Below are 25,697 nucleotides of genomic sequence, written 5' to 3' on the forward strand. Positions count from 1 at the left end.
CAAGAGCGACTTTTCCCCAGGATTGTCGTATCTGCAACACAAAAAAAAGAAACTTAGTGCAGTGATAATCTTGATTAAGATTTCTTGCTTAGTTGGCAGGGATAGTAGACAACACTTGATAAAATAAAAATAAAAAATAATAAGGCTGCATCGATTGACCCAGTTCTTCGAACATTTATGATACTCGGTTATCAGTAATCTGAATTAATCGATAAAAGTCACTGTGAAGCATGTAGTTGGATGTTAATATTCATGTGTCCCTAGTTTTGTTGATAGTATACGAAAACTATTCATCGTGTTGCTTCTTGCCATCGATATTTCTTTAGCTGACGAGGACTTCATTCTTTTCATACTCACAAAGGTTACCAGCAGAAATTCTATTGTGACGCTTTTCCGTTCTAACACGAGTGTAAGTATCTTCATATAGTTGTGATGCATTAAAATTTTAATGAAATACCGCAGACTCTGTTCGTGTCAAAGTTACAATCAGAGAAGATGATCCTCAACCCGTTAACTGATGATTACATCAGAGATCGGTTACAAATAATCCTATTGGACCATTTGAATCGATGTGGATTGGGCGTATTTCACAATTGTTATGCAGTCTTTTGAAACAAAAAAGTGCTGTTGAAGAATACATCGGGTATCTTATACTTATACTTAACTTTATAACAAGTACGGAAAGCCTAGCGTACGGATATACATATAAAAAGTGTTATACTTGGTTGTTTTGAAAAGCTTTCTCAAGTTGCTATCGGTAGGTTATCGTAAATCGAAAACGTATTCTTCATTTTAGGATACTACATTATTTTATTGTGACGTTGCATTAGCTTACCCTACAAGACATCCTTTTGGATGAACTCTGTGTACTTAACCGAGATCGACTTCTGAAATCAGAAGTATGTGTTTCACATATTTACAAATCTTATCTAGTTTCTACTTTGACTACGAATTTATTTAGATATTTCACTTTCCATTAACGTGAATTTGGAAAAAAAATCGGACCGAAACTAAATGTTAACGAATCAGAAAAGCAAATTTGTTTTGTCTATGAAAGTAATCATCAGATAAAAACGATTCAAAATAACGATAAGAACGCGAAGGCGTTAGCGCGATAACATGTACATATAAAGCGATATTATCTTATTGACTATAGGCAACAAAATCGATAATTTCTCCGGTTCAGGTGATTCAATCATCATCTATTACAATCACAGATTCTTTTTGTCGGGTGTCCGTCGCCGAGACTTGGAGCGCGCTATTTAGTATTGACTGTGGCACGGGGACGCGCTTTGATACCATTCGTAATACGGATGGATGCTGTTGCTGGCGTGTGCCGAGGTTTGCTTTGAGCTTTGTTAAATACGACTTTCGTTCCTCCAACTGCTCCCGCAGGAAGCTACTTTGCGCCGTTAGGGCCTCTGAAGCGGATTTCAATTCTTTGATTGTGGTAGAAGCCTGAAGAAAGAGAGTTGGGTGAGAATTTCGGATTCGGTTAGAATTTACTGGGTGGATCATTGATTGTGACACCTTACCTTAACAAATATATTTTCGAAGAATTTGTGGCACTTTTCCTGTTCATATTGTTCCTTCTTGCAGCAGAGTATCGACAAACGCAGCAGGAGCAGTTCCTCGTAGAAGTTGGGCTTGATATGCTGGAAAGCGACAATTGCACTAGCTTTGTACAGATCTACGACGCCGTCCGTTGTGATGACCTGAGGGATTTGGAAAAGATTACCTTATCAGATTAACTGAATCCACAGTAAGCTCGTTCGAAACACAACCACCGCCTCAACAATGCACGTATAACCTTTTTTTGGTCGCAGAGACCTTTCAGGAATTGAACTTTGTACGTTCTGAAATCCAAGTGTCGTCGTGATTCTCACAGGGTTCAATATGGGTGGCGTAGTGATATCATCACAGGGATCAATACGCTTCTCGCATTGTTCATTGTGAGTTTTAATATGCACAGCCTAGCTGCAAGGAATCGGACGGGTCGCAGGTTGTGAATAGCGAAACGGCTTCCAGATATGGAGGGTAGGTACGAATACAATTAATAAGTACCCCCGAACAAGCAGCAGGAGTTAGTGAGGGCCGGGAGATGCGTAGTGGGCTCTACATAATCTCCCCTAACGACTCCAAAAAGGCGAGTTGACGCCGCCATAAGCGTCTCGGTCAAAAAAAATATACCCGTGTGTCTGATCTCCAGAAGGAGCGGCCCAAACAGAGTCTGTTTCGGAGCGAGCGGCTGAGAATGAAATGCTGTATCCCGCCAGCCACACCTAAGATGACAGCCCCATCAGCAGGATGTAGGTATCGCGATCCTGGTAAGGTAGCATACCGATACCCATCCTAACCACGAACAACGAAATAGATATACGGCAAGGATTAATCGGCAAAGACCTAGGCAACGAATACGGAACACGAAGAAGGTAAACGATTGGGAATTGAATACTTGGAACGTCAGATCTCTCAATGAACCGGCGCACAGTGGGGTCGTTCTGAAAAAAGAAGGTCAAATATCTTTCCTCGTCTTACCTTACACTTTAGAGGTTGGGTGTCTTCAGAAAAGTTGTTCAGAATGTTAATTCGGATATTTCGACGATTTCATTTAAACTCTTACTAAGTTACAGTAAAAATTTAAAAAAAAACTAACTATTTATACTTACGAGATAGTTGAGTTATGTCTTCAGAAACATTGTAGAGCTATAAATTTCATGAAACTTTGCTGAAGATACATAATATATATCAGTCCTTCAGAGAAATAACTGTTTTTCTGGGGAGACTATGTCGAAACTAGTTTTTCAACTTATACCTAAATTACATTATACCAACTCAACATGTTCCACAAAGTTTTGAATAACATGAAAATACATAACTTTGCTGAAGAAACTATTAGTATTAAATGTCACTTTTATTCATTAAATTATTTAAAAATGTGCACGTCTGTGCATCAATACTCAACGTCATTTTGTTCCTCAGGATTTGGAGTATACGGCAAACTACTTTTCGAACTCTGGAACTCTCGGGAACATAACTTTTTATACCAATTTTTACAGCGCAATTTACTCAATTTTACTGTTTTCTTCATAATTTATCTACTACTGATGTGTATTTGCATTATATTAATTTATAAATCAATGTATGATTCTATCTGACTATAAGAGCTAAAATTTGAGTTATTTTGCAATAGTATTTTTTTCGATTTTCGTTTTCGCAAGCTGCTTATCATAGGGTCAGATATCATAAGCAATCTTACAAAAACATCCCGATTGCTGACCTCTCTGCAAGTTGAATTTTGAAGATTTAGAATGTGTTTATACGCCTTTTCTAGGTATGTGATTTTTTTTCAGAATTTTAGCATGCTCCGCGGTACAATTATATATATATAGATATAGATATATATATATATATATATATATATATATATATATATATATATATAATATGTGTATATATATATATATATATATATATATATATATATATATATACAGCCCGTATGTACGTGTTGTGACCGTTGAGGATAAAGGGCAAATTCTTCAACTACAGTTTGATTGACACCTACGCACCGACAAACGACAAATCCGATGACGTCAAAGATGATTTCTACGAAAAATTAGAACGAACTAATGGCGAGTGCTCAAAACACAACGTAAAAGTCGTCATCGGAGATGTATACGCAAAGGTTGGGAGGGAGGAATTCTTCCGTCCGGTCATTGAAAGGCACAGCCTTCACTCGCCAACCAATGAAAACGGCCTGAGGCTGATGAACTTTGCCGCGGCCAGAGGAATGGCCATATGTAGCTCCTATTTTCCACGTTTGAATATTCGGAAACATACCTGGAGGCACCCAAATGGAGAAGCTTGTTCCCAGATCGACCACGTACTGATTGACGGTCGGCACTTTTCGGATGTTACTGATGTTAGGTCTTTTCGTGGACCAAGCATTGACTCTGACCACTATCTCGTCGCACAGAGAGGACGATGCGGTTCAACATACAGCGGTTGGAAGCTGATGGCGAGGCAGAAGAATACGTCAGGGAGCTGAATCAACGGATCGCAGGAGGAGCAGGAGGAGGAACAAGATATAAATGGGCTATGGAGTACTATTCACGGTGCCATTGAAACGACTGCGAGAGAGGTGGTAGGTACGACGCGGGAAAGACAGCGTAACGACTGGTTTGATGCCGAGTGACAGAGAGCGACAGACGAGAAGAACCGTGCCAGGAGCCGCATGTTCACTGCGGCTACGCTTCAGAACAGGGAGAGATACAGGAAGGCAAGAGCTGCCGAAAATAGAGTCCACCGTCGGAAGAAGCGCGAGTACGAGGATCAGGTGCTCGCCAGCGCAGAAGACAACTTTGCTAGAAACAACGTGCGGAGCTTCTATAGAACAATCAACAGAGTCAGAAGCAGAAATTTCCCTGCGCCGGTTAAGTGTAATGACAAGGACGGCAACCTGCTTACTGAGAAACCGATGGTTGCAGCCAGGTGGAAGGAGCACTTTCAGGCGCTATTGAACGGTGAGGAGCAATATGAGCAAAACAGGAACAGGATGAGGATTATGAATGACGAACAAACTGTGGTGCCATCAATACAGGAGAGGGTTAAAAAGACGATTAGTGAACTGAAAGACGGCAAGGTCGCTGGGAAGGATGGTATTCCAGCCGAACTTCTAAAAGCGGGAAGCGAGCGGCTGTACGATCCGATACAACAGATCGTATTGAGGATCTGGGCGGATGAACAAATGCCGGACGACTTAGGAGGCCTCATATGCTCAATCTTTAAGAAGGGCCATCGACTCGATTGTACGAGGGTCGTTAAAAAAATAAGTTTCAGTGTCTCAGAAATCGCGGAAAAATAAAGTTAGGACAAAAAACAAGGTGATTTTCGTAATCTACGTTTTATTTTCTATTTTTTTACATAATAGCCGTAACGTTCGAGGCATTTGTAATGGCGTGGCATGAGTTTTTCTATTCCGTGCGCGAAGTGCGTGGCGTCCAACTAACGAGCTCGACGTTATCGTCTGACCCTGCTGCGGTAGGTCGCCCCGCGCGCGCTTCATCAAACACCTCTTCTCGGCCTTTTTGGAACTCTTTCCGTCATCGGTTCACAATTTGAAGACTCATGCACCCTACACCATACACTGAACACAATTCTTGATGAATTTCAGCACCACTATTGTGTTTCGCGGTCAGAAAACGAATGGTAGAACGTAACTCATATTTGGACGATTTTTTAAGCGGCACTTCCATTTTAAAACTCAATAAAACACGAACGACGCCTCCGATCCGACCAAGATTTCTTGCAAACTGCTTAGAAATGTTGTGAAATCACATGGTAAAAATTTTGTAGTTCCAAATTTTCATGCGAATTTGGGCTGGTGCACTAAAACTTACTTTTTAAACGATTCTTGTAGCAACTATCGAGGCATTACGTTGCTCAACTCCGCATACAAAGTGCTTCCCAGTATTCTGTTCTTCAGATTGAGACCGCTAACGGAATCCTTCGTCGACGACTACCAGGCTTGTTTTCGATAGGGGCGTTCCATGACAGATCACCCTGCGACAGATCCTTGACAAGTTCTGGGAGTATAACTCCCGGAACACAAACAGACTCACCATCTGTTTGTAGATTTTAAGGCGGCATACGACTCAGTGAAAAGGAACGATATGTGGCAGATTATGCTGGAACACGGTTCTCCGACGAAACTTATTAGGCTGGGTCGTATGACACTGGAAGGAACGAAGTCATGCGTGCGGATAGCTGGCGAGACATCAGCCGCGTTCGTAACGTTAGATGGACTGAAGGAGGGGGATGCGCTCTCCAACTTACTGTTCAACATTGTCTTTGAAGGAGCGGAACGAAGAGCAAACGTGCAAAGAAACGGTACGATCATCAAGAAATCTCACATGCTCCTTGGTTTTGTGGACGACATATCATCGGTATTGATTGCAGGGCCGTGGAGGAGGCCTTCAGGCCTTGTAAGAGGGAAGCGGCGAGGTTGGAACTTATTGCCAACTCTGTCAAAACAAAGTACATGGTAGCTGGCAGGGAGCGTGGAGGAACGATTTGGAGTGGTTGATGAATTCGTTTATCTTGGTACGCTTGTGACATGCGACAACGGTATGAGTCGTGAAGTGAAACGACGAGTTGCAGCTGCGAACAGGCCCTTCTACGGATTACGTAACCAGCTAAGGTCCTGTAGTTTGCATACTCACACAAAACTAGTGCTGTACAGGACGCTTATCCTTCCGGTAATCTTTCGGAAGAAAGCTGACCGACTAGTGCTCAGAGTTTTTGAGCGCAAAGTTCTGCGATCGATACATGGCGGTAAATTGGAAGATTGAGTGTGGCGCAGGCGCATGAATCACGTGTTGTACCAGATATAAAAATCATGGTGACCTGCACTATAGTAATACAGCGTGGCAGGCTGCAGTGGGCTGGACATGTAGCCAAAATGCCCGATGAGAGAGCCGCCAAAACTATTATCAGCAGAGAACCAGGAAGAGGCCGTCGACTTCGTGGTAGCCCTCGCACTCGGTGGATGTGCGCGGTAGAAGAGGATGCGCGATCTGCTGATGTACGAGGTGTCTGGAGAGCGGCTGCCCAAGACAGACGAAGCTGGACATCTCTAATTCGTTAGGCCCTAAACCGGTAAACGGTCCGTCGCCCAACAAAATAAAGTAAGTACATTCTGAAAACTGTTAAAACTACCAGGAATCACTGTAAGACTACTTACGCAACGCAAACTGATGGTATTGATGAGATTTTCCTCCGGCAGAATCGGCGTTGAGCGCACTTCGAACTTCCAACCGATGGTCAAAGAGAAAGGTTTAAAGGTGTACGTATTCTTGCGAATAAATCTGAAAGCGAAGGCGGAGAAAAACAAATATAGTATTCTCTCCACTCAACCATGCAATAAATCGTTCACCTACCGATTCAATAGCACCACAGCCGCCTCCATATTTGACAGTCTGACGAATTGATGCCTAACGGACAGTTCACGCACCTTAATGATGATATCTCTAGGTGACCAGAGTACCGCCACGAGACCAAGCCCGGGGATGTTACTACGAAGAACGCCTTCCGTCGGTACCGTGGGTGGTTTCGAAGGTGCTGCCTGAACATCCGCGGAACTCAAAATGACGGGTTTTTGTGGCAATGGTGGTTGCGCCGCTGTATCCATGTTATTCTTCCTTCTTACATTTGCAGTGGACTCAGGCAGCTTTTGGCCTGGGGAGGTAGCTTTCTTGGGAATCGCGTTCACTGTTTCAGATTTCGAGCTAGAAGCGGTGGGAAGCGGAACAGTTGACCCTTCCGTCAGACTTTTCATCAATGATCGTTTGATGCGAAGCAGTCCAGTGGATGGATTGTACATAACAACGCCTTTCTGGTTTGGATTTAGAAGATTAATTTTACTGGCAATCAACGCGGCCTGTTGACTATTTAGGAAGGTGGTGCTTGAAGGTGGCTTCATTTTTGAGGCGGAAGGGCTTATTGTGCTTTTTGCTGCACCACCATTATCATCATCGTCGTCGTCGTCATCATCCAGACAGACAACTTCAGTTGCGGAAGCAGCGGTCGTTGGTAATGATAAGCGAGATTTTTTCGCGTTTGTTATCGGAACTTGGGGCTCGATCGTTCCAGTAGACTTGCGTTTGGGTTTCGTTGTATTTTGATGAATCGTTGGCAAATCCTTAGCTTGTAGGTGTGGTTTGCCAGCAGCGGTAGATACCTGGCTGTTGCTGGCAGGAATGCACGACATTCTTCTGTTGGAAATTGCACTATTATTGGGGACGGTCAATTGTTTGCTGTTCTCGATTGTCTTATCGACTAACAGCGACAGCTGATTTTTGGTAGTTTCTTCTATTTTATTAAAACTCGGCGAATCTATTAGATCGGATGCTTGCGATTTGGAAGCCGCTGATAACGTTTCCGATGCGGTACATTCATCTGAATCGGAGTCATCGTATAGCTGATGAATGAGTGATTCTAGCTGTTGATTGTTGTTCTTGGAAGGTTCCGAAGTTTGTTCCTTCTTTGGATGGTGTAGTCCTTGGTGTTCATCAGTCGGTGACTTCAATTTGAGACAATCGTTTGCATCATCGATAACTACGCAATCGTCGTCGCTGGAGGATACAGTCGCCGTTCTGGTAGGCGGTTTAGCCTAGCGATAAAAAAGAGACTCATGAATTTTCAATATTCGTATATTGATTCGAAAAATAAATCGCGCTGACAGTAGCCTAATAATATTACAAAATAGTTTCAAGCTGTAATTTTATTTGAGGGCATTATTTAATGATTATTTTACTATACAGCCATTCCATGCCAAACCGATATAGTGGTTCTCAGATTTTCGTCAAAAATGGTAATTTTGTTCTTAATTGCAAAACATTAGACCCGTATTTTTTTATTTTTTGGTAATGCCTATGGGTGCCTATTTTCATTTTAGGGTGGTCCGAAAAATCTTTTTTTTTTACTTTTTCCCAAAAATGACTTTTTTTTTCAAAAATTCATAATTTTTGAACTACTGAACCGATTTAGATGATCGATATATCTAATTGAAGCCTTTCATATACATAATATTTCATTATCGTAAATTTTTTGTAGCTGTTGTAACTAGTCGTTTTTTATTGTTTTCATGGCCTTGGACTAGAGAGCGCTTATTTTTTTCTATATTTTTTCTTGAAAGCTGAAAATTTTTTACATAACATATCTCGATATCAGATATGCTATTTTTTCGTTTATGAGATATAATTTTTAAAAGTTAACCGTTGGTTTGAAGAAACAATTTTTTCTCCTATTTCCCAATTCCTAACTTTTGAACTACTGAACAGATTCAGATGACCGAACTATCAAATTGAAGCTTATGAATTAGTTTTATTTGAAAAAAATCTTTTTTCCGCAACTTTTTTGATTTTTGTTCTTATAATAATCGATCTTTTAATGGAAACTACACCAATGGCTTTGGTAAAAAAAAAATTTTGACAGCTCAACAACGGCAACAACGAGTGATACCATGTAACAAGTTGGTACTTACCTTCGTAGCAATTTGCGATGACGTTGAGGGAGCTGAGGGAACTGCCGCTGGATTGGGTTTCATGTATAGCCAGGAACCGGTCGTCTGTTCCAACCTCACGATATGGTTATTCCGTTCGTACTCTTCCCGGGTATACATTTTTCCATCGACATTCTGGCAAAGCATCAAATCGATGTGCTGGGTGTAAGTGTAAGGGCCTAGAAAAATGCAATCTCCCTGGCCGGGAGCAGCATAAATTTGGGGCAGCACATCATCCTGGTTACTTTTCAAAACGATCGATGTTAACTTGACCGTCTTTTTGTACCGATTAGCCAGCTGAATAGCTTGCTTAATTCTTCCGTACGTCAGGCAGGACTTCCAGCTGGGAATGTAGATGTCACTGAAGTCGTTCACAATGTTTAGCATGAACCAACGACGTGTTCCGACGTTTGGAATTGCGATATTTTTAAAATCTTTAATCTTCGTTTCCATCAACTTGACGTTGGACTTGATCGCAGGCATTTTAGGCAGTGCCACACGTTGCTTAGCTTGCGTTGGTTCTTTTTGTTTCTGTGCTCTGATCGGCTTTGGAGCCTCCACCGCATCGGTCCGTTTTGCCTTTGGTTTCGCACCATCCGTAGCATTATCCACCGCTGGCGGCCGTATTGCCGCTTCCCGTTTCACCTGGTTGGCAACAAACGCTTCGAAGTATTTGTTGATTTTGGGAGCTACTTTGGGATGTGAAACGGGCGTTGGTCGTACCTCGCACCCATTCTCCAAATAATTGCTTCCGGCCTTGATAAACCCACAAAATCGCCAATAGTTTTCAGTGCCGAAAAGCACCAATGATAACTTATTGGTCTCTGGGTTGTCAATCTGGTACAGCAGCATTTTAGTTAAGAGTGACGCGCCCTTCGTTTCGAAGGTGCTTTTACGGGCGAAACGAACGGATTTAGTGTCTTTGAAGGTTGGTGTATTTTTCCGCGTGTCCTCCGTCGTTATTATAACCAGATCCGCCCCATTTTGGAACGTTACATCCCACACGTCCAGTGAATCTTCGTTGAAGGCCTGCAAGAATTTCTCCCACTTGAAAAGGTATAAAATGCCTTTCTTCGGAGGATTCAGCGTTGTGGTGTTCTTTCGCAGCATTTCCCGAATGTGTTGCATCGTATGCGTGATGTCTGAATTGACCTGATCGAGCATAATTTTTTTAATGGTATCGCTTTCGGGAGTTGCATCTTGCACCAAAGAACTAGAGGATTCCGGACTTTCACCGTCACAGACGAGATTTAAATCCACATGTTCATTGTCAGTTTGTTTGTAGGTTTGGTATTTGCTGTATTTGCGTCCCTGAAGAGTGATGTTCTCATTTCGATAGCCAAATATGATATTTTTTGCCAGCGGGTCATTCTCAACCCTCTTTATCACGTAGACAGTGGATCGAAACTTTTTGGCAATGTTAATCAGGTTCACCTTCCCACTTTCAATGGCGCTGTGCTCTACGTAATACTTCTTTTTCCCGCAAAAAATCAGTACCTTGCTCATATCTACCAGAGGACCGAGCAAAGGGTTATTCCTAATTTTTTCTTCCTCTTCAACGATATCGATGTGTATCGGTTCTTTGGTTCGCTGCTTGTCTTGCCTGATTCCAGCATTTTCAGCATTCGCTTCTCGTTGTGTTTTTATCTGTTTCTCTCTAACTTCTCTAGCTTTGTCTTCCAATTCACGTTTGCGTTCTTCGAAGAACGTTCTCTCACATGTCTCCAGCAGCGCTTTGAGCCTTTTCTCTGCATGAGGATTGGCTCGTTTTGTTTCTTCGATATCCCGTTGGTAACGGTCCTTGCGGTAATAGTTTCGTGTTTTATAGAAATTCCTATTTACCGGAATAGCTCGCCGGCATGTTTGACCATCATGAATCTGCAAATCCTCCAGTGATGTTCTTTTCGATGAAGATAACGACTCACTGGAGTCCTTCTGCTCTAAACTCTTGGAGTGCTGATCTTCGAGAGTTCTTCGTTTTTTCCTTCTTTCATTCCACGGTTTATACGATTCCTCGGAGCTGTCACGCTTTCGCTGTGGTATACGCATTTCATCGAGACATTCGGGTTTTTCGAACGAATAGAGACGTCTTCGACGAGGCTCGTAATTCTGCGGCAGAAGAGCCTGTTCCGGTGCTATCGCTGGTGCCGGCAGAACGATATTACTCTCCTCGTTAAATTTGAATGGTTTACCTGCAACCGCATTGCCACGACAATAGCAGCGATAAAGACAGTGCACCATACACCATGGTTCGATATGGTCCAGATCTAGTCTGTTCAAAACCACATGTGTGTGTCGTATTCTGTCATGCAGGCTCAGAGGTTTATCAATGGTTGAACACGGTTGTACTCGTTCCAGCGACGGATCACGACGATCTTCCACCACATCACAGGTCACACCGTTGAGTAGATTTTTCACGCTGCTATCGTTATAATAGTCATCATATTTTTTTGGCTTCTTTTTGTTCCTTCGCATCTCGATCTCGGTGTTCCGCACCAGTACCGTACTGTTGTTCGTAAGTATCACAGTCGGAGTGAAATCACGTTCTTCCTTTGCCAAACGGGCGGTAGCCTTCTCCCGGAGATATTTCACGTCCTCCTTCGTGAGAGCCGAGAAACCCTCTTCACTGAGGGCCGCCGGTAGTTCTTTCCCCATCGCCGTCGTTCGTTTCTTCTCGTAGCCACACTGACATCCAAAGATACAGTCAATCTTATTGCAGTGACTACGTGCCACACCGGCGGAACTGGTGTGTTTCCCACTGAAGACCTCGCAAATGCAACCGTGCGAGCAGTAGCGCCTATCGCACTGCGATTTCTGTTCCTCGCCCTGGGAGTCCGGGATCGTCTCGATTATGGTGGCGTTCAGGCGTTTCATCTCGCGGCTGTGTAAAATCAAGTGTTAGAAGTTGAAAAAGAACATTACAAACCTTCGCAATACTATATAAATATTTACAAGAAATGTAAAATTGAGATTTATAATAGCAGATGATTACTCTACATAATCTAGTAATGTAATTTTTTTTTCAATTTTAAGACGGACTGACAATAATATCACATGCTAATGTTATTAAATATGGTTTTCGCATGAAACATTAGTACAAACCATCCGTAATGTAAATTAATAAAAAGTGTAGAAGAAACATTTTATATTTTTCCGGTTTTGATTTTATGATTTCTGCTATAGATTAGTTTGATCGATGCACCATGACAAAGTAGCAGCGTATTCGTGATTTATCCCACGCGCAAATGTCGCAAAAAGACATTTCAATCGCTGTGGGAGTGTTCCGATGGACCATGAAAAGTGACCGAGATAAAGATAAGGAAGGTCGCAACGAGAACCAACCATAGCAAGTTCCATGGAAAGTATCAGAAGCTGAGCCAGATGTCTACACCGACATTTTGTGGTAATACCGTATGCGTGATAATGTTTGCAACATCGTACAAGTAAGGTTGCCTTTTTAACCTGTGCATACAATGCTTTTATTTTCTTTGCATGCATGTAAGCTGTAATTCATATAATAATAGGCAGCGAGTAAAAGGAGCCGATTTCCTTGGTTTGACCGATGCACCATGACAAAGTGGCAGCGTATTCGTGATTTGTCCCACGCGCAAATGTCGCAAAAAGGTATTTCAATCGCCGTGGGAGTGTTCCAATGGACCATAAAAAGTGTCTTAGATCGAGAAAAGAAAGGACAACTATTCGTGATGATTCCCACAGGTTGTTCGTGGTCAGCTTGAATTCCGAGGGCTATCGCTGCCAACCAAAAGGCAGGGGTGACATTGCGCATTTCGAAACGAGTGATTTACGAACACAAAAATTTTACATTTCTCTACGAGACAAATTTTGCTCTAAATCTAGTACACTGAAAATATTACCTTGAAAAAGATGCATAATACTGAAACCACTTCGATTTGTGTTAGAATTTTCTCGAAACGAGTTACTCGTTTCGAAATGCGCAATGCCCCCCCAGATTTGGGCGATACAGTGCGTTCAGTGAATAAAATGACGAAGGAACACGGGGTCGCCAACTTTACGGCACGGGAGATGTTGAAGGAATATTACGGGGCGAAGTCGAGGGCATGGAAAAAAAAACTCACATAATTACCAACCGCAACCTAGCTGCGGTCCAGCGATGTAGAAAAATCTTGACCTTCCTCAAGCGAAAAAATCCGGTGATCCTGTTCGCCGACGATCCCGTACCATATTTCAGAACCGATCGCTATATTAGTTCTCTCCAGGTAAAAGATGTGGCCGACGAGCATAAAAACGTGTATCTGATCAAGCATCCTGCCAGCGTTAGTGTTTGGTTTGGTGGCTTCCGATGGCAAAAAATGAAGCCGGTGTTCATTCCAGAAGGCGACAAAATATTCCCTGGATCAAAGAGCAGTACGGCCTAAAGCCAAATGTTATATCTCAACAAGAGTTCCGTACCACACTTCGAACCGCACTCAGAAGTGATTGCAGGAACATCTGCTTATCTGGGCGAAAGATATGTGGCCGCTATCCAGCCCCGATCTTAATCCGCTGGATTACTCAGTTTGGAATAAGCTAGTGACAGACGGACCTCTCGAAATGAACATATTTCATGTATGAATCTTGTTCATTTTCAGTGGTGCCATCTGTTGAAAAATTCCGGAACTTTTCAGCCCATGTGGTATTCGTGAATGCTTTGATGTTAGAAGGTAGGATTTTGGATTTTGATATAGAAGGTAGTGATCGGGAAGAAGAAGAATGAAAATGTAGAGAAGAATGTGAAGAAGTTAGTTAAAAAGAAGATCAAGAAGACAAAAGTTAAGAAGAAGACTGCTTGGAAGGAGAATGTTGAGAATAGACTCAAATTAAAAAGAAGAATGTTACGAAGCAATTAAGAAGAAAATTAAGAAAAATATTAAGAAGAAAAAAATTTAGAAACAAGTTAAGATGAAAAGACTTAGAGACAGGTTAAGAAGAAGAAGGCTTGAGAAAAGTTTGAGAAGAAGGCTTAGGAGAAAGGTTAAGAAGAAGGTTTAAAAACAGGTTAAGAAAAATAAGATTTGGAAAAATTTAAGAAGAAGGTTTAGAAAAAGGTTAAGAAGAAGAAGGTTTAGAAAAAGGTTAAGAAGAAGAAGGTTTAAAAAAAGGTTAAGAAGAAGAAGGTTAAGAAACAGGTTAAAGAGAAGAAGGTTTAGAAAAAAGTGAAGAAGGTTCAGAAGAAAAATGTTGATAAACAGACGGTTGAGATGAAAAATGTTATGATGAAAGTGATTAAGAAAGCTTGGAAGAAATATGATAAGAAGATGGTTAAGAAGAAGATTAAAAATAATTTCAAGGAGAAGGAATTTTTTGAGAATAAAAATGTAAGGACTAAGAAAAATATTAAGAAGTATGTAAGAAACTAGTTATGAAGAAGAAGAAAAAAAATTAAAAAACCTAAAGAAGATGTCAAGAAGAGGTCAAGAAGATGCTGTAATACATGGAGTTTCCCATTAAGCCTTTCCTTAAGCATGGGTGACAGCTTTTGTGAGCACGGTTATATATTATCCATGGAAGCAACACTTTGATTCGTGAACAAGTTCACTATACATAAAAAATTCGTTCAGAAAAGTGTGATCTGATGATAATGATAAATGATAAGAATGCTAAGAAACGTATTAAGAAAAAGGTTAAAAAGAAAGAGGTCAAAAAGATCAAAGAGATGAAGAAGATTAAGGAGAAAGTAATTAGAGCGAAGAAGGTTAAGAAGAAGGCTAGGAAAAGAAGGTTAATGAAATGTTAAACTGTTAAACAATGTTAAAAATAAAAATGTTAGGAAATTGGTTAAGAAAAAGACAGAAATGAAGAACATGAGAAAAAAAAAAAGATCAAAAGGAACATTGAATGTGCAGTCGCAGAAACATGGATAGGATCACCATCATTGAGTAGATGCTGCGCTTTCCATTTTGCCCGAATTAAGAGCGCTTGCACAATATAAGGGTAGATACCGGTGTCAAAAAATATTTACTGCATAAAAAGACATTCATAAATTCGACTAGAAAGTAGTTTTGTAACACATTCGACAACAAAGGCATGTATTTTTTTTATTATTCTGTAACTGTCAGTCTCAGTAATCAATGCTTTCCTAACAAAAAGCGCGGTGCTCAACATGTTGAATCATTTCACGTAGACAGTGAATCATTGATGGATGATAGATGCAGTTCGTACATTACATTATGATAAGGCGTCGTGCACAAATTACGTAACGCTAAAATACGGATTTTGGACCCCCTCCCCCCCTACGTAACGCAATTTCCTATCTCTAATACACATAAAGTAACGCAACCTCGACCCCTCTCCCCCCTTATCACCTTACGTAATTTGTGCACGACGCCTAAGCGTTGTTAGTCCATTCAATGTTTGCGCTAACGAAATTGATCTTTGTTTGAAGGTGGAAATGAATTTCCAGGCGGAATAACGCATTCCTATCTATATAAATAAAAAAAGGAAGGCCAAATGTGTTGCTAATCGGAAAATTCGAAGAAGGAAAGGTTCCTTGTGATGTGACGCTATCATGCCGAGAAAAGCGGAGCCGAAGCTCAAACGGTGTGAGATAAGAGAATCAACAAAACGTTTCAATTGTTAGAACGGTACAAGATACAAAGAGAGTTTCATGACGATATGCATTTCCAAATTAAAATAAAACTAAATTGAGAATCAATAATACTTACAGCATTCGCTTGCATTTGGCCGCACTCTCGCTAGGTTTTCCACTTTCGGCGCCAACAACGTTCGGTTTATCCAGCGGTTTATCTTCCCTCGTATAATCACAATCCGGGTCTCGACCAACGAATACATCCTCCGCTAGACTGATCGCGACCGCATCTGTTATTTCCGTCAGGATATCCGCGCAATCTTTCTCCGCTGGATCAATCTCATTGACACCACTGCTATCGGGAGCATCCAGATGTTTCCGGAATGTTAGCGGTTCTCTCAGTGCCTTCTCGAACTTATCCATGCTTTCCTCCGACTGCTGCTTCTCACATGAGTTCACAACCCGTCGTCGTATTAAAATTCTACGCTGGTTGTTGCTGTACGGAAGGGTGAAGGAAAATGAGCGCTCCTCGGGAGGTATGTCTTCCTCACGCCGGTCGGACGTTTTCAGAGTGGACACGGCAAAGCGGGCCCACTTTTCGGTGATACCGCTGAAAGGCAGCAGCATTTTGAGGTAGGGTTTGACGATGGGATCGAGGGGACGATCGATTCGTGGAAATACTTCGATTTCAACAGTTGGCATTTCTAGAATTTCCAACGGACCAAGGTATGCGTCATCCTCTGTTCGATGGAGCAAATCGCTATCGTATCGAAGTTTGGACGATAGAGGACCTGGGCGTGTCGACAATAGGCAACTTGAGCTGCCACGAAGAAGTTTCTTGTCGAGTGCTGGGTCGAATATTTGACACTCTTCGGGTTCTGATTTGATCGACACCTGTGGCTCTATTGCACCGAGGTCTATGGTTACATTCGATGGATACTCCGGGCACCTGCACTCCTGTTTTCGGCTGATAGAGCTCGGAGCAGAGAGCTGTTTTTTGGCGTGCTTTTTGCTTGCATGATTCCCTTCGCAACCACTAAGTTTTATGGAATGATTATCGATTTTCATTGTTTGGAAAAAGTACTTTCCTTTCTCCGTCCTCAACCATGCCAAAGCTCGCCACGTGTCTCGGGTGAACGGTATATTCTGGTCCTGCAGTTCTTTCATCCTATCAAAATCTAAATCAACATCGATGTTTTTGCTGCGTTTTTCCAATTCATTGAAAATTTTAGACTCGTTGTCGATCATCAAGTAACGCACGTCATTTTTCTTTTGCAGTAGAATTCGTTTTTGTGCCACCGTTCGGGGCCGTACCATATCATCGGGCCTCCGAGGGCATTCCAGCCGGGGTGGAAGAGAGCCAAACGAGATCAAACCCTCCTCTCGGAACAGATCGTCACGATTTTCGATCTTAATATCCTCGAAGGTGGTATCGTGCGCAAGGAAGGGAGCGTTAGGACGGGACTTTTTAACAATAGGGGTGGGAAGCAGTCCGGGAACAGTCGGCTTGTCCAGTTTGATGACCTCTCCCTCATCGAAACCATAAAACTCAGTCGAGGAGTTCGAGTTGCAATCCAGGTCGATGTTGAGTTTCTTGTGAATCTTGTCGAATATTCTAGATGGTCGCCACTTTTTCGGTTCCTCGTCTTCTTCATCCACGTAACGTGGCTTAAGCGCAATTTTCCTACGATCTCGAAGGCGTTTAATGATGTTCTCGTCATTTTCTGATGACGGATTTGTTTCATCTTTTGGAGCTGCGGTAGGAAGTTTCAAGTTGAATTTGTTGAACAGAGCGTCGACAACGGAATTCGTTTTGAGAATAGGTTCCAACTTAATGCTACTAAATGTGGGATCTAGGAGGTCCGATGGTGATATGTCTTTCAGGCTCTTGACCGGCAGGAGCTCCTCATGGTTTCCAAACAGATTTGGTTTGGACTCGGAGGATTCACATTCAGAATCGTTGAATGCATCTGCGTCCACGAACAATATGTCATGTTTGGATTCTTCTTTATGTTCATCGTTTACTTCTACCTTACTCTCAACAATATCTTTGGTATCTTCGTCATCAGAATGAACATAATACTTTTCGGCAAGTGACTCCAGCTCTGCAGTATCACACTCATTCTGTTCGAGCTTCATCGTCGAAATGTGCCTTTCTTTCTCCTCTTCTTCTTTCTTCTCGCCGCCATCATTTCCCAATTCTCTGGCTCGTGCCTTCAGCATGGAAATTAATATCTGAACCTTCTCTTGTACTGCGCAATATTCTTCGATATCTCCCTTCAAAACTGAAAATTTTGTTGGGTCGGGAATCTCTGGATTCTTTGATGAAACCTTACTGTCCTCGTCGCCATTAGTTGGTGGGATCTCCTCTGAAGTTTCCGAGTCAGGTTCTGCTTTCTCGTCGCCAACGGAATCAACCTTTGAGTTTTCTTTCTCTGCCAAACGGTTCCTTAGAATGCGCTTTCGAAAGTATGCCGGAACTGTTCCTTTGGAGTGCACAGGTACGCCAACTTTTTTGTCCAGCACAAGGTAATGGTTTCGATGATGAGCGTTCAGCTGGTGTTTCAGATATCGCTTATGCATCAGGTGGCAGAACAAGTTCCGACTGCCTTTGGTGGCGTTTCCTGCTTTCGCGAAACTAGCACTGGGGTATCGTTGGCACAGCTTCCGAAATAGACGCCTGTAAGCAACACGTTTGGCGGCCGGGATCCGTCGACTACGTTTTGCAGCTCCCATACACGGTGGTCCCTTACAGATTCATCGTCGGTCAATGGGACAATCTGTGAAACAGTAAATAATACATTGGTTAAATATGAAAAAAAAATTGAGGTGCACAAAACATTTATATTTTATCGTAATCATAAAATAGATTCCTAAAATTTTTAAATTTTTTTTATCTTGGTTTAGATGACAGTTACAACCAAAACAAATTACAACACAATTTTTCTTGTTCAAATATGAGTGGTAGCACTGTGTAAATCGTTCGAACAACATTCTCTCGGAGTACTTTTTCATTCTCCTGGGACCACGTTGGTGACATTGAGTTCCTTTTTGCGAATTTGGGAAGCGACAATGACAATAATGGATTTTAAGGTGGAATTCAAAAACTTTTTGAATTTTTGAATGAAAATTATTTCTTCTGTATTCTATGTAGAGGAGGAACATGTTTTTCTTCACAAACTGTGAATAAATATTAAACGAAAAATGTGTTTGAAAATATTTTTATATTAAAATGAAGAGTTTTAGTGAAAATATCAGCTCAGTGGTTCAGCTCAGCTTATAAACGAATACTTTACCATTCAGCATAATTCATATAGCGACATTAAAGAGGGAGGGGATACAGTCAGACACTTCCGGTACAAAGCTTCATTCGACGCCACTGTATCAGCTAATGTATCGACAAATGGTTAAGTAAGTGTCAGAACTCCATGTTCCAAGTAATAAAATAACATGAAGCAGAAATTTGAGAAATTTGCATTCAAAATTCGAATAATTTTAAACTACCTGCCTGACAGCTATTACAGGCAGTGTTGCCAAATAGAATTTAAAAAAAAAGGAAGCCTGAAAATAAAAATCTGAATGAAAACAAAACTCCTTGGAATGCGAGGCCTAAAAAAATACCTATCAAATCTGAGGAATGTGGATGAATAAATACACAACACGAACATGAAAAACTTTGATCGTAATATTTTATCGTCATTTACTACATCTTCCGAGTAAATTAAAGAGAAGTAAATAGACGATTTCTCTCTTCATGTTTTGGGATAAATCTTGATTCACCAAACGAAAATACAGAATACAATAGAACATACTTTCCAAACAACAGAAGAATCTTTCCTAATGCACTCGCAGCACACACCTTCCCAGGACAACTACTGTGTGGCGTAGAGATATAGCATTTTTGAAATTTAACGAAATTTATCGCTTCTTAGCAAAGCAGTGCAGATATGATACCAGCGTATTATCGGACTTGTCGGTAGTATTGCCTAACCCGGTCCATGGTTGCAGTTCTTCGACGCCGGCCACACCGATTTTGTCTCAGTCCGGCTCCACCTGGTCTAACCACCTCACTCGCAGAGCTGCTCGTTTTCCTACGTCCTTTCTACGTGGGGCTGCTGTCCGGCAATCTTGCAAAATGCCACACCCATTGCATTCATAGCTTTCTGGATGCCGGGTTCTCTGTAGTGCTGCATCAGTTCTTGGTTCATTCTACTTCTCCATACTCCGTTTTCCTGTACATCAAAGTATATTGTTCTTAGCACTTGACGTACGGAAATACCAAGTGCTTTCAATTACTCTACGAGCATTATCCATGCTTCGTACCCGTAAAGAATTACCGGTCGAATCAGGAATCTGAACATGGTACACTTCGTTCAGGGTCGGAGTTTGTAGGACCTTAGGGGTTTGTGGAGCCCATAGCAGGCACGACTTCCGTTGACTATGCGTCTGTTGTTGTTGTTAGCTGTTATCAATGAACCAAGGTAGATAAAAAAGGCGACCACCTCGAACTCATCGCCGTCGATTACAACGCTACTACAAAGAAGGATTTAATCTGAGACGCATTGTTCCCAAGCTCAAACAGACCTGCGTCGTGTTTCAGTCGGGTGTACGAGTCCGCTACCGTCGCATGTGTTCTTCCAATTATGTCCACCTCATCGGTGAAGCAGATAAACTGACTGGATTTGTTCAAAATCGCGCTCCGCCTTTTAAAGCCCGCTTTCCGCATAACCTTTTTGCATGAGATCCGTTTACTGCACCAAACCAGTCTTGTCAGCTTTCGGGAGAGGCCGAGTTCGTCCATGATTCTCCATAGCTGTCGTCATCGATTGTATCATATGCGGCTTTGAAGTTGACAAAGATGCGGTGGGTCGTAAGGTTGTGATACTCGCGGCACTTTTGGAGGATCTGTCGCAGTGTAAAAATCTGGTCCGTCGTCGGTTGCTCGCATAAATCTGGCTTAACAACTTCCCACAAATCTACTTACTGTTACTGCTTACTTACTGCAAGAGAAGACGAAAAAGGATCTGGGATACAATTTTTTAGGCACCATTTATGATCGTGATGGTACCGTAGTTCCCCCAATCCAGCTTGTCTCCTTTTTCATAGATGGGACTTATTACCCCCTCTTTCCATTTCTTCGGTAGCTGTTCCATGTTCCACCGGACTATCAACCGGGGTACACAATCCATAAGTTTTTTCGGACCTCCCTTGAGGAGCTGCGCTGCGATGCCATCGTTACCAACTGCTATGTGATTATTTAGCTGATTAATGGAATATTATCGAACCTTTCCAGCACACGTCTTGCAGCGCTACGATGTTGAAATTTCGGGCTCACAAAATTACCGAAAGAGTTCGGGTAAGCGCAAGAAAGTTGAGAAACTTGCAGTGAAACCACAAGTTGACCAGACTTAGACTTTGTATTTTGGGCAATACAATTTTGGAAATCATTGCACAATAGCGATTAGTGATGAAACAGATAGTGGTTTGGCCGGATACCGAATACCGACCATCCGGCCTCGAAGCTGGCCGGATAGCCGGCTCTTCATTAGCAAATACTAAATTGAGAGAAACGGCCCTTTGACATGATGCAAATAAAGTGTTAAATGTAAGAAAGAAATAAACACATTTAAAAAAAAATTGAACGAACATTTAATTTGCCGTTTAGAATAAGTATCTAATTTAGCTTCGCGCAGTGGCGATATCGTAACCAATGAGGTTATACCGAGGTGCGATTATTGCTAATTGAAAAAAAAAATCATTTTTAATAATAAATTCCTTGTAGAAAACATGATATAAGTTTTCTACAAGGAATTTAGAACAGTTTTATTCTGATAATGGTTTTATATTATTAGAAATATATTTTTGTGAGTGTATTGAGATAATTCGAATACTGACGAATACTGACTGACACTATCCGGTATCCGGCCGGATATATTACCGTTGCCTTAGTAAGCATTTGTATTGCATTGATGAAACAATTTTCGAATTCAATTGAATTCAACATATTTGCTTTGTAAATACAAAGTTTGAACAGTTGCCATGAAAGATCAATTCATGCATTGTAATAGATAATGTTTTTTTAACAAGTAAATTTGATGACCGTCCTTTTACGTTTGATATGATGTTTAGGACTACCAAAATATGTGAACAGAAGAATTGTCTAACGATCATTATACATTACATTTCCCTCTGAAAATATTGCATCTCTCATGTTTTTATTTTATTTTATTCAGTTATGATTCATCTGACATCTGTGGTATTAATGAATAAAATATCTTCACCTAGGCTATTATAAAATAGGCGAACTGGACACTTTTTTTTTTGAAGCAGCAGGATGTCTCGCCGAAATCGAATAGGTCCTCCACCAACGTGAATGTTCGGATCATCGTTGATAGCGGTTCGTTGTATCCATGTTTACGTAGCTCTCAAACTGCAAATATTTATTCACCTCTAATATCTGAAATGGCGATTTTGCCAGGCTTCTTGGTTTAGAAGTCCGTGTTAGGAAAACACAGCATAAATTCTCCCTACTTGCCTGTATATGTAAAGCGAACTCCCACAGGTACATGATTTTGAAGTCTGTGTTGGGGAAACCGTAAATCTGGCGAATCAAAACTTGGCAGTTAAAGTATTTAGATAACGCTTGACATTTTACAGTTATTCAATTGTTTATCTAATGAAAAATAACATTTTGTGAATTGTGATGGACGCGTAGAAATATTTCCTATCAATTGATGCAAACATCTTTCAGATCTATTGTAAAATATATTGTATGTATTATTAATAAACATTCAAAATCTTTCTTTTTTTCTGCATGCTGTGTTTAGGTTTTCCGGTTAGACGTAGTCCCACGTCAATACTGCAGCAGGATAGATATAAAATAATGAATAAATATAAATGAAACGTCAAATATTTTCCCATTGAAGAGACGAATGAACTCTCAGAGTTTAAAGTCTCTCTAATTCAATACCTTCCTTCCTTTCCCATTGAATCGCATGATCGTATTCACATACCTTGGCAACGGCTAGGGTATGTGAATACACTGTCACTCGCGAGAACTGCCAAACTCTCAAGCTGGTGTAAATCAAGGCGCCTCTATATATACCAGGTGAAACAATCATATGAAATGAACTTTCAGCCATATTGGAATTGCTGTCGGTATTGTTTACAAACAGCATCAGAACGCTGCCTGCTTTCGCGAATTTGTGAAAAAGACGGGATGATTTTGTAGAATTTCATTCTCATCCAGTTCATCCACTACTCTCGCATGTGAAAATGCAAAAATGGCGTATCCTAGCAATAACAAAACAAACAACCCCCGCTCCACAAACCGTAATACCCTTCTCATTGAAGTGATGATGTTGCTTCACCTGTTCTACATTTATACAAGCGCCTTGGTGTAAATCAAGGCGCTGAACATACTGTCAGGTGGGTCAAAATGTGAAAACCACTCTACAGCCATGAATTTATAGGATGACATTTACAAACTTCTAGAACAAAAAATAATGAAGGAAAATTTACTTTTCTGTTTCGAATATGTATTCTATGCAATACAGTATTACGTAATATTGAACTGGAATTGTGTCTGATGATGATTTTATGTTAAAATGGCGAGTTTGTGTAAATGTTGTGTGTGGTGAAATATATAGTCAAATGATTAAAAGAGCGTCGTGTTTTAAATAATCGAATAACTTAAGAATCTTCATTCAAATTTTAAGCTTTGAGCGCACCGGGTAGTTTGATAGTTTGGCAATGACAGCTAAATTTGCAACACAACTTGACTCGCGGATCATATCCTCTTGGCCGGGGCCTGGTAAAAATCATTATCATCTGTACTTTTTCTGTACCATCGAAAATATTTGTTGCAGTAATACGCAACATATAAAAATGTAAATCAAAATTAAAATTGTATGCTTTACCCAACTTTTTCAAAAATTGGGTTAAGGTTTTTTGTTCAATATGATTGTGAAGACATTTTTCATGCCGTGTTGACATTCGAAAAATAAGCTGGCATCCCTGCACCAAACAACAACAAACATCACTTAACAATTACATTGCAAATTACATCAGAAATATTCAATTTACAACTAATTAATGAAATGTAGAATATATTGAAGATAAAGCACTGGCACTGAGTATTTGCTGCTTCACATTTTCTTCCTTATCACATTAATTTCATCGTTTATTCAAATCAACCTTTTGATAATTGCGAATAACTTCCACTTAATTTTTCACTTTTACAGCTTTTCTCACTTATACCAGTTTCGGTAAATCAAATAAATGCTAATAATTATCACAAAACGCAATCAACGGTGAGGTCGCCATTATTAGAAGACAATCGCGCAGGTCTTTAACGATACGATGTGTTACATCACCTAAATGAATTCATATGAAGCACGTAACAAAGATCACATAGCTAGTAGATAGTGTAAAATCAACATGGCGGAGTATGAAAACAAAATGGCCGCCTTTTACTTCTATTATTTTTATCTTATTCACCTGTAACAAGTTTTCACTTTGCACTTTCAGTTCATATGCTAATACTGTAATGTTTTGTTATACGCATCGTTTTTTATTACTTATTTATATTTATTACTTATTTTCCCATTCAAATTCCAAATGTATGACACACCCCTTCGATCACTTTCACACTTTGAACAGTCCAGTTTTGTTATCGTCAGTCCATTTTGTTAATCTTCAGGATGGGCCACAAAAACAATTGATTTTTCCGTCTGATCACACTAATTGCAAGGTTCGAAATTGAAACTTTTCACGATATTCACCAAAAGAACTTGCTTCGAAAGAACCCCGAAACGTAAGATGGCTGTCAACGTTTCTGCACGCCGATTGAAGAAAAATATAAATCCACCAACACACTAATTGCACGCAGAAATATGCATCCCATCTAGCACACATTTGACTATTCAAATTATTTTATGACAAACTTTCCTTCCAATTGCAGTAAATTATCCACCGAATGAAGTGACGTACCGAAAGCTATCCTAAACAGTTTCAATATGCTTTTTTATTTTCTATACCCGTGTTTCGTCACAATCAGCCTGCTGTGATGGTTCTTTGCAGAATGATGTGGTATAATGGTATGGCTACGTGCGGCAAATGAATGGCTCGATGGAAGCAGGAGAGAAAATCTGTCTCGCGCGAGCAAATCGAAAATTGTCAACACAAGCGCGCGTGAGAAAACAAGAAATAGCAATATCAATGAACGATTAGATGTAAGTCACCTAAGCCATCGAAACCGATCGTAGTTCTCGTGTAGGGGGAAAATTGTCACGGACAGGCACACAAACGCTATGAATGTCCGCCGGAAAGACCGATCTTTAAGCTGTTGATTGTGGCGTTGGTTGAGCGATGAATACGGCGGCCATTTTGTTTTCGTGGCCGCCATGTTGATTTAAAGTTAGTACGGAAAGTCACTTGAAGGGAAATCGCTAGATACTGCTGTATTCTTCAGTCATACGGTAGTTACAAAACTGACTCTGGGTACTCCAGATTCATAAAACTGTAATTTTAGATAAGACTATCGTTTGTTTTTCACCGAAAAACGCCATACGTAACGCAAACAACAACCACAAGTGCGGTTGTTCGGTAAAGATCTCTAACTAGGAAAAGGAATATGGCGACCACCTAGCTCGTAACCAATGTCTATAATTTCATTCCACAGATTGTAGTAAACTGCAATTGTAGCACCAGAAAATAGTACCTACCAGTAGCAAAATACTGATAGACCACCAATTACTGCACCAATGTCGATTCAACCATGTATTTCGGTAGAAATAATCACTTGGAATGAGCGAATTTTCGATCAACGCAGCTTTACGAACCACTATGTCTGCCTATATCCACTGTATTTTTCCTCTATCAGTCGATTTCAGTAGGTTCTGTCAAAATCGTTTTGTGATGAAAAGGGGAGCGTTTTGTTCGCTTGCATTCTCATCTAGATAGGCTCTCCCATTCCAAACATGTGAAGCTCGCTGTTTTTCTCTCTGTATATCTCGGTAGCACGTGGTTGTGTTGTTATTTGTGAAGCCGGTCGCTCTGTGGATGGTTGTTAACGAAGCTCAGTTT

General features: G+C 40.9%; 1 protein-coding gene and 1 non-coding gene across 4 annotated transcripts; one reads left to right on the forward strand and one right to left on the reverse strand.

The window, feature by feature from the left end:
* Positions 1-751: 751 nt before the first annotated feature.
* Positions 752-25,497, reverse strand: LOC129768095 (uncharacterized). Of its 3 annotated transcripts, none has more exons than XM_055769515.1 (7): positions 23,808-24,056; positions 15,748-18,391; positions 9,047-11,945; positions 6,942-8,173; positions 6,746-6,869; positions 1,536-1,715; positions 752-1,458 (listed from the first exon to the last, which is right to left on the reverse strand). In XM_055769515.1, the coding sequence occupies exons 2-7, from the start codon at positions 18,345-18,347 to the stop codon at positions 1,192-1,194; spliced, it is 7,302 nt and encodes a 2,433-aa protein (XP_055625490.1). In that variant the 5' UTR covers positions 18,348-18,391; positions 23,808-24,056; the 3' UTR covers positions 752-1,191. The 3 variants fall into 3 exon arrangements, with proteins under 3 accessions (XP_055625490.1, XP_055625488.1, XP_055625489.1); XM_055769513.1 differs by lacking the exon at positions 23,808-24,056 and adding an exon at positions 25,337-25,497 and having other exon boundaries at positions 753-1,458; XM_055769514.1 differs by lacking the exon at positions 23,808-24,056 and adding an exon at positions 24,111-24,695 and having other exon boundaries at positions 753-1,458.
* LOC129772036 (U4 spliceosomal RNA) lies at positions 21,293-21,439 on the forward strand. Its single transcript, XR_008742546.1, has one exon. It is a non-coding gene; the product is annotated as a U4 spliceosomal RNA (small nuclear RNA).
* Positions 25,498-25,697: the final 200 nt, after the last annotated feature.

The sequence above is a fragment of the Toxorhynchites rutilus genome, chromosome 2 (assembly GCF_029784135.1).
Source record: "Toxorhynchites rutilus septentrionalis strain SRP chromosome 2, ASM2978413v1, whole genome shotgun sequence".
Lineage (NCBI taxonomy): Eukaryota > Metazoa > Arthropoda > Insecta > Diptera > Culicidae > Toxorhynchites > Toxorhynchites rutilus.

What these genes read in the sequence shown, in the direction of transcription:
- LOC129768095 (XM_055769515.1), bottom strand. Translation starts at nt 18,347, where the DNA reads ATGGGAGCTGCAAAACGTAGTCGACGGATCCCGGCCGCCAAACGTGTT. An exon ending in CATCGCAAATTGCTACGAAG is followed by an intron (nt 8,174 to 9,046) that starts GTAAGTACCAAC and finishes TTTTATCGCTAG; the next exon opens with GCTAAACCGCCTACCAGAAC. An exon ending in GCTGTGGTGCTATTGAATCG is followed by an intron (nt 6,870 to 6,941) that starts GTAGGTGAACGA and finishes CTTCGCTTTCAG; the next exon opens with ATTTATTCGCAAGAATACGT.